Raw genomic sequence first — 12938 nt, 5'->3', positions numbered from 1 at the left:
AAAGTTCAGATCAGTGATATAGCAACACTTGGAACACCCCTTTATAAAGCACAGAAGCATAGCATTCTGACACGAATTTATGCTATGTACGCAGCAGGTATGAAAAAAAAAACGAAACTTTCCCTTTTTCCAAAGGAATAATAGAATTTGTCATATTGCTTCTTTGTGTGTAAAGTCGAAAATCTATTTTTTTTGTCGTTCTTGGATTGAAAAAAACCATTCATTTTAATAATTACTTTTCCTCCCTTATATAAGAACATGGCACAGTAGAATCACTAAAAATGGTTTGCGGAATTTGCCATTCTTATTTCTAAATTGGGATGCAAATCGGAGACCTAACAAGATTTTTGAAATTTTGAATGGTGACTTATATTTCTTTTTTCTGGAAAAAGTAAACTTTTTCTAACCTGTGAACAGAGATAAAAGTTTTAGTTTTCTACCCACGTAAACTCTCCCTTACTCAATACTAATATGCTTTGGGAAAAAATAACTTATGTAATTTTTTTTTACTTGCCTAATCTTAGTGAACCTTCATTAATAATAACGGAGAGCGCCTCGTATAACCTTGAACATGCTAAGCCAATACCTAATCAGGTTATCAAGTAAACAGTATTATAATCCCAAAATAGATTCCATCAGTCCAGTAAAATCTGATGCTGTACTTCGTTTATGGACTAAAGCTCAACTAAAATAATAATAATAATACTTCTGAAGAAGTATTATTATTTGTTTCAGGTTTCACCCGAAAAATGGGTTGTAGGTACACAGATCGCTTGATAAGTGATACTTGGAAAAGCCAAAAATTGTATCGACGCATCTAATATTATCCCAATTGTTATTGATATGCATGAATCAGATAACTAGTTTTTTTTTTGTTCCCCTTCTTTGCCCTATGGGTTTTTTCTTTTGTTGAATCGTTGGGAGTTTTTCAAAGAGCTATCGAAATTTACAGCTAATGCTGTAAACTCTTGGCATCTCAAATGGACCAAAGATGTTGAGAGATTTTTGGATAAATGGTAAATCTGGTTTTGACGTTATACTTCTTTAGAACTTTTGATATGTTTTGAATGTAAGGACCACAGTGGCAAATGTAGGTTGTGGAGAAGTGTATTTTTTGATGGAACGCTTAATATCTTTAATGTTTTAATTTTGTTTTCAGTGACCCGGGCTGAGATAGTTTTACGGCTCTGTAAATGTTACGTCTGATTTTCTATTGATAAGAATTCATAAGATATTATTAGTTTCCAACTCAATGGTAAAACGTATCTTAGAGTGTATAGAGTTTAAATGTCTAAGAAAATCTACTAGGGTTTCTTGACCATGAGGCCAAATAACAAAAGTATCATCGACGTAGCGTTTCCATAATTTGGTTTCAGATGAAAGGTGTCCAGAGCTTTCTTCTCAAAGGCTTCCATAAATATATTCGCGATGACTGGTGATAGTGGAGAACCCATAGCTGTTCCCGACGTTTGTTCAAAAATTTGTTCATTAGAAGAAAAATATGCTCCAGACAAGCATTTTTCGATTAAGGTGGGAAGGTTTGGTTCCAGATTCTCGGATTTAAATATATCTGAAATGATATTGAGAGTTTCAGGAATAGGAACTTTGGTAAAAAGTGATTCTACGTCAAAACTAACTAGAATATGTTGTGTATCGAATGTAATGCTCTTTAATTATTCAATGAAGTGAAAGAAATTAAGTACGAGTGCAGAGTAACATGTGACCCAGTTTTAGTCAAGCTCTGAAGAAGCCAACAGGATGATTGGCGAAACGTCAGCAATTTCGACTAAGCAAAAACCGACGCAGGAGAAATCCAGAAGTTTTGTAAAAAGTATTATAGTGGCCTGTGGATTTTCTTTGAAAAATTTTAATTTACTTTTTAGGATTGCATATTCGAACGTACCTACTATAGCTTCACACTATACTATACGCGACCTAACTGCACAAATGCCCTGGCTGGACTTTACCACGCTTTTTTATGCGGTGAGCTGCATATTCGCCTCTAGCTGTACTAAGATTTTTAGTTATATATAAGTTATATTTTTTGTCTATTAAAATATACACGATAAAAATAAAAAATAAATTAAATAGGACTAACCCAAGCTTCTTTCCGTTATTCCCACGTGGGCGCAGTTCTCGTTTCATCCGTCACTATCTTTCTTACTAGTTTTCTCTACGCTATTACCTAACCTGATCCCAGTTCCGTTTGTAAAACCCGGTACATTGGGATTCGAATTCCTCCACAGATAAACACTTCGTCTCAACCAACATGGGAACGAGTGTCGCGTAAATACCCCACGATTTAGTAGGGCTGGGCGATCGCGACATTAAGTGGACGTTTCGAGCAGAAAACAACGTCTTAAAAGTGCTCTCGAAGGTCGGCGGCGTCTGCCATATTTCCACGAACAATTTCATGACGCTATCGTCGACCGTTTCCGATCGTTTGGCAGCTAGAAGTGATGAAAATTCGTTAACGTCTTCGTCGATTTGGTGCCGAGGATGTTTACCTAGGATTAAGAACAAATCGAAAAGATTGGAGTGGATATTCGACAAGACGATGTCATTGACGTCATTCCTCTGCTTCATGCCCCTCAACGTGTTTCTCAAAAGGTCCGACACGCAATTCGGAGCAAATGTTTTATCTTCTTCTATGACGTGGCAGCACATTTCCTAAGAAAACAGTTTTTATACTAGAAAGGTGATAACAAAAAAGGTGGGTATATAAAAGACACAAATAGTTCAAAATAAAAATTAATGGACCTGGAAGATATCCCACTAAAAAAAAGTGGACACTTCAGCTCGCACACGCAGTAGATACGATGATGCGCAGTTGGCTGAGCTTCTGCGGTGTCGACTGTCACCCGTTAAGTAGAATAATAAATGCGAAATGTAAACAGCATTTTCATTTGTCCTTTTTATGGCGAATTAGGCCAGTAGATCCAATTTGTGCTGTTAAACGGATTGTAATTATTTAGTATATCGTGGTTTTTACATTGGTTTTGCTAGGCGTGTTTCGTATTGGTAATCATGCCGTGTGCTGTAGGCGGGTGCAATTCGGACAAGCAATCAAAGAAAGACCCTCTGAATAAAAACATTAAGTTTCATCGGTTTCCAATCAAAAACTCTAGTGTATGTAAGGAGTAGTTACACGCAACAAAGCGAGCCGACAAGACCGCTGTTGTGTGTTCTAAGCATTTTCTGGAAAGTGATTATAAAGTGAACTTGAAATATCAATTTGTCCATTTGTCAAAGAAAATGGGGTTTTAAGTTCATATCTGCAGGTATAATATAGATTTTGGTAATGCAATTGACGAAAAAGCAAAACCTACAACGAAATAAAGTTTTAAGCTGATATCTGTAGGTTTGTTGTTGCTTTCACAATAATATGGGGTGGAAAAGCCGTTTCTGACTGGAAACTGCTAAAGCAAAGAAGAGAAACGAATAATTTATCCTAGAAAGAGGGGGTTTAAGTTCATATATGCATTTGCACGTCAAATGCTTGCCGATTTCGAATAGATTGTAGTCAAAATTTGCTTTGTCACCACTATACAATAAGCCTACAGATTTGAACTTGAAACCCCTCTTTCTGGAGCAAATTGTTGGTTTTTCTTCTTGATTTTGAGCAAATTCCAGTCAAAACCATGAACAGTATTTGTTGAAATGAATGGCCACTGGAAACAATTTTATTAAAACTTTATTGTTAAAAAGTGAGTCAATACTAGGTCCCGACAAGGCAAAACGCCTTTCTTTCAGGTCTAGGATGTTTTTTAGAATGAAAGAACTTAATTAAAGTATGGGTGAAGCTAATACTAGTAAAAGAAAATGGACTAAAATTTTGGCTTAATTTTTAATGTTTAGTATTTTAGTCTTAGGTATTTCATGTAATAAAACGGTTAAAATTTTAGGGTTGGCAAACATCGGGATTTTTGTATGGTTCGGGTGGGTTTTTAGATATTCCCTGTGTGTTTTTCTTGAGTAACATCATTTTTTTTAACAATAAACAAATAAATTATATGCCTTAAAAAAACGTAACTCCTTTAATGACCATGAGCCGAAGACTTCAAACTGTGATTGATGCGGATAGAGATGACACCAAATATATTATTTTTCTTCGTGTTTCTTCTTTTCCGGTTTATGTTCAAATGTTGGGCCACAGAACAACCAACGATAAACAAAAAAATTAAACAAAATACTGTAATACTTATATAATATAAGCACAATATACATTTCTTGCAAGATATCTCTAGAAATTAATCAAAGAGGATGTACCTTATTGTTTACAATAATTTCGTGTTCAAACATACAGTAAAGGCCTAGTAAAAGTACTTAAAATGAACACATTGTTTGGAATATAATATTGCTATTGTTGTGACACGGTTACAAACACAAACACACCAAAATTGCAGTTTTTTTAGACCTCAAAAACCCTTTGTATTCGGTTCATGCAGTTAAGTTTAAAACTGAAATAGAAAAACCAAAGGGATGGGAATGCATATGGGATGCATATTTTGAAATGATTGCCATTTTTTTTTTTTGGATTTGAGATGGAATTTTTCATGAAACCTGAAAGGTGTAGTTTTATATAACCACAATTTTGCTATTATGTACAATTTCCTGCATAAATCAAATAAATGTAGCTGGATGACATTTGGCGAACACAGTTAAAATTTCCCTAACCATTAAATACGTAAAACTGCAGGATTACCTCAATAGTTTGCGTTAGTTACCTATGACGTTTACATATTGATAAAAAACACTTATGAACAGTGCATTAGTTGCATTCCCATTGCGTAGCAGGTCATTGGTACTTGGGATAAACTGAAAAGAAGGCTTGAAGAAGATGAAACCAATATAATCCATAAAATTATTTGTAAAATAAGATTTAAATACCGCAATATAGACAAAAAAAAAGAAAAGTGTAGTGTAATCGTATAATTTGTGCACTTGGAGATTTAATTACACTAAGGAACTTCTAAAGTATAGATCCGATGGATAATTTACCCACGATACACACTATACCGTATTCATAGGATAAATTGATTCCAGTAAAAATTATAAAAACAAAAGTACGCTTAAATAAAGGAATACGCATCACCATAATTCTCGCTGGATCAGAAGTGGTATTTATTTCAAACTTGTCTCGAAGAATATTAAGGACTCTTGGACTTTGATGATGGTACAAATGCCGAACTTTTTGAAAAGTGATTTCAAAATTATCTTTTAAAAAATATTCACACAAGACACGCTGTTTTATATCTTACTCCATGTCATTGTATATTTTTGAAATCTGTTACCCCTCACGACTCTCAAATTCAAGGTTTCTATAGACTTTCTAACATTCGCAAGTCAAGATTACTAATTCGATCTATTGTTAGCAAAATATCTAGTTTCTACATTAAAACCCTTTACAGGGAAAGCTGATAACTTCGGGCTGAATTTTTTCCAATTCGTTTAACAATTGAAAACAATTACATTCTGCTATTCTGGTTAATTTCGACATCTTCACTAAAGTCCCTATTTCTTAAACCGCTCAACATCTGGAAATTTCTCGTCTTTCTTCTCAAGATTTTGAGAAAAAAACTATGGAAACGTTACGTTGATGACATTATTTGACCTCATAGTCAAGAATTCCTCTCAGAATTTCTTCAACATACGTTTTACCATTGAATTAGAAGCTAATAACCATCACCCATTGAGAGACAGGACGAAAAATATCAACCATATAAGAACGTGAAAGAGCCTTAGGACTACGACAAATAAACTCATAAGCTCAAAATTCTTGCACGCATCAATCTATCAAAGAAAAATCCGATAATTCATAGAATTCTCTCACCAATATGGGAATCAGTCATCCGAGATGATGTGCACGTCCCTCCCTTAGCTCCGCCCCCTCAAAGCAGAAGAATGGGAGCCAGTTTTAATTAAGCTCTAAACTAACCCAACGAGAATAGTCAGCAGTGCGGTATCAAGTAAAATCACACGAAAGAGCAAAAAATAATACTTTCCCTTTTAGATCCCAACGAAATAAGTTTAATTAAAAATTAATAATACACCTGCTGAAAGCTGGAAAAGTGCACCACAGAATATAATTGAAGATAGTGAATTGTATTTACTCTTCATGACGACTCGGAGAATTAAACTGGATTAGATTTTGAAGAAAAACGTCATAGCACTTTCTAGTATATTATATCTAAATCAACATAATATAATAGTTAATCTTTATTATGTCTCTAATGCTCTGTCCTAAAATACCGCTAGGTGTTTTAGCGTCGTTTATTTCGATAATTGCCGAGAAAAGTCAAGATGACATATGCACTTACCCTAATATCGTCCAAAATGTAAAATCCGCTCTTAGCGTCTTCGTCGTGGTTCTGCGGTCGTCCGCCAGGCGGCAGCTGAAAAACCAGCTTGGACTTGTCGTTTCTCCTCCAATTCCCTAACCGCTGCAGTTCGCCATCAAAGTCTTTCAAGAAGAGCCCCACAGTTACGTGACTGTTAACCCACTGTCTCACCCTATCCGCGTACATTCTGGACGCCACATCGACGCAGAATTTTTTGGTACCCGGAAGTACGTCCAGAACCAACAGACCGTCCATCGAAGGTGGTATCTTCTCGCGAGAGATACGCGAAGCGATCTCCTCGCACGATGTTATTAAACAGTTAAGGTGATCCCTGGCGAGGGATCTCGATTTGGACGTCAAAAACTCCTAAAAAATCCATAACTTGAAAGCATCACCTCGACTGAACCTAACAAACGGCCCGGACACTCTACCGATGGAAAACGGATTAGCTCCGCCTTTAAGGGAAGAACATATCAGCGCAGCATCAGGAGTTTCGATATTAGATTAACAAAGAGCGATATAATTCAAAGAGATTTTTTTGCTTTCCTAAACACTTTTGAGACACACTACCAATGATCTCGTAGTGATGTTGGTTTAAGCTACCTACGGATGAACCAACTCGATCTTTTATTAAAAAATATAGCTGCATATCTATAAAAACATATCCTGGTGCTTGGTTCTGATCACTGTTCTCTGATTGGTGTATTGAAACAAAAAACCAAAAATGAAGAAAGTCAACAGTAAGAAAATTTAATTTTATGATTTCAGCTGACTCGCAATACCCACAACAGTGCTGTGGCAGTGACACTGCTAACCACTAGCATTCAGGCGAACAAGAGTCAATTACAGGGGAACGGCCGAAAATCCGAGTTGAAGAAGTAAGAACCGCCATTGTTCAAATGAAGCCAGCTGATCCAGACAAATCAGAGTCGGCATTCCAGAGGATTGCTCGAAGTCAACGTGAGGGGACTTCAGAAAATTAAATTAAAATTGAATTAAATTCTTTTAAACCTATATTGGAACCATACAGCAGTTCTAAGAAATCATGGCAGCGACACAGATCAGATTCAGTTTAATGGGATGGTATTGAAGAAGGAATTATCATACACGGCAACGAGCTAAACAAAATAAGATACGCACACGATACCATCATGTTTGTATAGAGCCTCGAAGTTTACATCAACTGATGAACTTAAACAAAACTAAAAAACTGATAGTAAGTAGTAAGTAAGCCTTTTTAGTTCTCCTGTATGGGGTGGAACCACTCACCAAAAAAAATAAATAAATAAAAGATTGAAAGCATTTGAACTCTGACTATATAGAGGAATATTAAAAATATCTTGGACACAGAACGTTACTAACCAAGAAGTGGTACGAATAATTAATAATGAGTCAGAATTGAGAGAGGGCAATAAAATGCCGCATTTTCTAGTAGTTCAACTCTTTCCAATTGCCACCGATAAAATAAGAATGGTCATGATCATAGCTAACATCCGAAACGGCACTTAGAAAATAAGAAACATTTTTGAAAATTTGAAAAAGAATACATAATTTAGGACAACTGTGTATGGGTAAACCAAAACTAAATTAAAAAATATACATACAGTGTATCCCACTATTTAAGAACTGTACATCTTTCTCAAATCTTTGTTTATTGTTCAATTTTGATAAGTTTTTTTTGTTGGATAGAGCTCTGAAAAAAGCACTAAAGCCTTGTTTTGCTTATTACTTCAACTTAAAGTCACGACCAACTGGGACTATTTAATAAAATAGAGAGAAGGAAGAAAGAAGTACTATCAGGGGTTAAAAAAAAATGGCAACAAATTCTTATTCAGGAGTACTTAGAAGCTAACTATACCAATAATGTTTCAAACGTGCTGTTTGCTTGCTTAAAGCTGTACATCGTTGTGAAATCTTTGATTACGTTTTGATTTTGATAAAAAAAAATTGTTGGATAGATCCGTCAAAAACGCACTGTCAACCTGATTTCCCTGTTTCTTTGTAAGAAATAATAAAAATTTTGTATACTGACATGGGGCTTTTCTGAAAAAATTTAAAAAAGGATATTTGTCTTTCTATTCCTTGCAAAATTATCTGGAATCCACATGTATTATTTTCGTTTTAATAGAAATGTAATAAAATTACATGGGACATTTCAGCCAAAATTAATACCGCATTGTTTTTAAAGCATAACATATAAATTCGTTTAAAAAGAAACTGCGCTAGATACATGTTCGGTTTTGTTCTCTGTTCATGGCCAAACTAACTGAATTCTATCCCATAGTGCGGTGGGAGAGAAACCGATAGTGTCGAGTGTCCGAGCTCTCCGTTAGATTTGACCGTGAGATCGTTACAGAGGCGACTCCACTCACCTTCGTCGAATGTTTATCCATCGCTTCCTGTTTATAGGTTTGCTCGATCTCCGACCGAAATTCGTCTAACGCAGTCTGCTTATATTCGGGCACCAAAGTGTAACAAATGTATTTCACAGCGCAAGAGGCAACCCGCTCGCTCACAAACTCCACAGTCTTTCTCAACGAAGCGGGTTGGCCGTTAAAAAACGCTTCTTCCAATTGTTGCTGCGAGATCGAAAACTATTTTAATACCCACCTAATAATAATACTAATAATCACAATAATGTTTACTTGCACTTTCTCTTAGAGACAGATAATTACATAGCGGGATTAATAGAAAACAGCACTGTTTTAGTGGTCTGTGGTGTTGCTGCCTCTCTGCGACGCGTAAAATGCCAGATAGTTTTTCTTTTTCATTATAACAAGTTTTCTTTTAAGTTTTGCCTAATTAGTAGTAGGAGGTGCGTTTAACTGTTCGAGTGTGTGGTGTAATAAAGTTATGCAACATGGACAGCGTTATATTTCGATTGGCTGACAACGAAACAAGTAAAACAAACATTGTCGTATTAAAACCCCACCATGTTTTCAAGTTAAAAAGTCTATGAGCCAGTTGAGAAACTATTGATCGATTGAACACTATTGAGAGCAATGAAATTGTATGATGGCGACCAACATACTTGAGAAGCATAAATCAGTGATCAAGGTAATATAGTAACAACAATATGGCTAGGTTTCCATCAAAGGAAGAAGACTAATAATCGTCCATATGCAAAGCAAAGAGGGATTTTTAAAAGCTTTGTTTACCTTTGAGAGATGACTACGAGGACACGAATTTGGATTTTTTGAAGACCATTTCATAAGAGAGAAGAGAGAAAACCTTGTAACCGTCCCCAAAAACTTGAAATCGGTTTCCATGAAGTGGATTTAGTGTTCTTAGTGTTTAGTGAATATTTTAAAGTGTGTAGTCGTTGTCGGTCCCGCTGTTTTTTCCCGTTGTTTCCGGTTCCCCATGGAGGGTGATGAATCCGTCCAGTCCCTTTTAATTAAGGCACCCTCCATGTTATAAAAAAAATGTTAAACTGTAGTTGTAACTGGCCGGATGGTTTTAGCAGTCATGGCCAATAGAAGTAAATAAGAAGAGGAACCCTAAAAAGTACGGTGGAGATTAATATTTTATTGGGAAAGGCTTGCGAAACAAGTTTGTAGGTGAGGAGGAATATGTTGTCTTCTAATTTGCTAGTCAGGTCCCTTAGAATCAGAAATAATCCTAGTTTCTTAGCTATCCAAAGACTATATATTGCTTATCAAGAAAATTATAACTTTTTTAGAAGAAAGGCCCCTAGTCGAGGCATTTCACTACACCGATACATACCATAACATTATTGATAGTGGAGACGTTTTAGCCTCTCAGATTACACCTATTTATTTTGTTGATTCTAAACTAAACTTGCAAGGGGGGTGGGGGGAGTAAATGAAATTGAGTTTCGGGAATTTTGTGGCAAAACATGGACTGGGGAAGTGACTTCTATATTTACCGATGCTTCTAAGGGGCAGGACGAGAGAGTTGACTTTGGAGTATTGGTACCTTCACTGAATGTTAGGGTCGGGCATGGGTTGAACAGCGCTTTTTGCATTTTCTCTTCAGAAATGGTAGCTATCAGTTGTGCTCTACATCTGATCTTAGATTATAATATTAAACTGACAGTAATTGTCTATGATTCGAAAAGAGCCCTGCAAAGCTTTGGTTGTAGTGTGGTTGACATTTCAAATAGTTGCTAGAGCTAGATATTAAAGCAAAGATTGCTATTTTCAAGTGAATAATTCAGTGCAAAACATGTTATATTGGATTCCAAGTCATTCGGGAATAATGCATAATGAGAGTGTGGATAGATTAGCCTCAGAAGTCAGACTTTTAGATCCGTGGAATTTAAGACCACATTTCAGTGAATTTATCCCGAGAATTAGAGCGAAGATATGGCATATCTCAAGCAGCAAATTGAAAGATTGGGGCCGTTCAAAGGGTAAAATTTATAGTGCAGCTTACAAGAGCAGTCCAACAGTCCCATTGTTTCATAAATTGCACCTCTCCAGAAAGGACATTATAATAGTATGCAGGATGAGAAGTAACCATTGTAGCTCCCCAGCACATCTTTATAACAAAAACGTAAAACCATCCAATTTGTGTGCTTGTGGAGAGGTGGGGGATATTCAACATATTTTGTTTCCTAGATGAAAATCAGCAATGGGCGAATGATAACAGTAGTCGTGCCCAACAGAATTAATGAAACGCATTGTTGAATTGAATTGAAGTACGGTGGAAGATATAGCAGACAAACATAGTGTAACTGTGCTCCAATATGTTATATTGAGGTAGTTTTAGAAACTAGTCATTCGGGCCGGTTTGCAAAAATAATAAGAAGTCGGGATTGACATTGCGATTTTGTCTAGTCATGTAGATGTTTGAAATATTATTATATTATTTAAGAGCGTTGGGGTAATAGTAAACTGGATGAAAGATTTTGACTTAGAAGTCATTGGCCATTTTCTTTTCTAGGACTTTCCCCATTGGGACTTCCCAATCTGGTTATTAATAATGAGAATGTCTCTTGGAAAATGAAGTCACTCGCTTCGGTATTATTTTTGAATGTGGGGACCTCAAGTAGGTAACATGGTTCTTAAGGCTCAGAGTGGAATCAATATAATGAACTTTTTGTCTAAGACGTAGTGGGAAGTTTAACCTCTATCTTTGCTGATCTTTTATGAGGTATTTGTGCGCCCTCATCTCCACTATGGTTCCATAATGTTGCGGGGTTGCTCCAAAAAGATTATTATGAAAACTATAATTTCTACAGGAGCAAATCGAAATTGCATTTTATTGAAGCTGATGAATTGGTGATCTCGTTTCAACAATTAGTATACAGTGGTTTTGTTTCTCCTTGTTTTGAAGCAGATTTAGTTCCCCAGTTTAAAACAATTGATTTTGTGGATTCCAAGTTGGACAAGGGCGGCTCAAATGAAGTACAATTTCATGAATTTTGTAATAAAAGTAATGAGTACACATTTATATATACTGATGCTTCTAAGGGAAGTGACACTGTCGGATTTGAAGTGTTTGTCCCACTTTGAACGGCTGATGCATTCAAAAGTAATATCTATGTAGAAGTCAAAGCAAAAAATATTGTTTTTTAAGTTGGGGTTACCGAATATCATTGTGCTGGGTCCCTAGACACTCCGGAATCATACATAATGAGACAGTGGATAGTTTAATTGCTGGTGCAAGGTCCATGCCTTGAATTTGAGCCCATCCTTCTCAGAATTAATTCCCAGAGTGAGAAAGAAGGTCAGGGAAATTTGGCATTTTAAATAGAGACATTGGGGTCAATGTACTATGAAACTTTGTCAGGAATTTCACCATTTCAGTTTTCGTTTCATAAGCTGTATTTATATGGCACCTTATCATCTTCGTAGAATAAATGTCAAACTCTCAGCCCTCTGTGCTTGTGTTGATACAGGCGATCTTCAGAATATTTTCTTTAACTGTTCTTTGTAGCGGTATAATTCGCGAATTTTGTATGAGCCCTTGATTGATGGTAATATTCCAGGTCCACTTAGTATTCACTCTATTTTGTTTCACCCGTCTCGCATGGAGTTTATTGCTCCTCTAATAGATGCCTGCAGAATATGATAAACCTTTAGTTGTCCTGGGCGATTGATCCAAGCAGTCGTGCCCTAGCTGATGTGAAACGTACAGAAGGAGAAGAATTAACAATAAGTATTATAGAAATTATATGGGCTCAAATGAAAGGATTTGTTGCAAATTTTTAACACGACATTCAAAATGAAAAACTCCAAGTTACTGTTGATCAGGCCAATGAGGAAGTGGCAGCAGAAAACTGACAAAAAGCAGCCCACCATGTTGTTATTATTATTGAAAGAATGGAAAAAACCCATAAATCGACTGAAAGTCCGGTGGTCAAAAGAATCTTGCAATGAAATCAATGGCAAACAATGAAAGTAGCTTAAGTATCTTTTGGCCGCTGTGTAGTACTTACGCATATCTGAGGTTTTATTATTTTAACACTTTTCGAAATAACTATTTCATAAATTCGGTTGTCGAATTTTGTTGACAACTTTACCGGAAAAAACATTTAAAGTATTCTGTACGCAGATTATTGTTATTAGGTGTATACGTGTACCGTATGAGATGTGGAACATTTTAAATAATGAATGAATAAGCATAAAC

At 36.0% G+C, this 12938-nt stretch overlaps 1 protein-coding gene across 5 annotated transcripts in view; it reads right to left on the bottom strand.

The window, feature by feature from the left end:
- Positions 1 to 12938, bottom strand: part of LOC132705866 (codanin-1) — a 34427-nt gene that overhangs the window by 10832 nt on the left and 10657 nt on the right. For 2 of the 5 annotated variants that reach the window (XM_060676803.1, XM_060676805.1), the window contains exons 6-9: positions 8714 to 8920; positions 6321 to 6707; positions 2508 to 2670; positions 2191 to 2450 (exon numbers count right to left, since the gene is read on the bottom strand). In XM_060676803.1, the coding sequence (XP_060532786.1) occupies positions 2191 to 2450; positions 2508 to 2670; positions 6321 to 6707; positions 8714 to 8920 (1017 nt within the window). Of the gene's footprint in view, positions 1 to 2185; positions 2451 to 2507; positions 2671 to 6320; positions 6708 to 8713; positions 8921 to 12938 lie in introns of all 5 variants that reach the window. The other 3 variants (XM_060676806.1, XM_060676807.1, XM_060676804.1) reach the window with 2 other exon arrangements.

This window comes from Cylas formicarius, unplaced genomic scaffold (genome assembly GCF_029955315.1).
Source record: "Cylas formicarius isolate icCylForm1 unplaced genomic scaffold, icCylForm1.1 PGA_scaffold_8__14_contigs__length_24414737, whole genome shotgun sequence".
NCBI lineage: Eukaryota > Metazoa > Arthropoda > Insecta > Coleoptera > Brentidae > Cylas > Cylas formicarius.
Note: the sequence above shows the minus strand (reverse complement) of the source record. Positions and strands in the feature narration are given on the sequence as shown.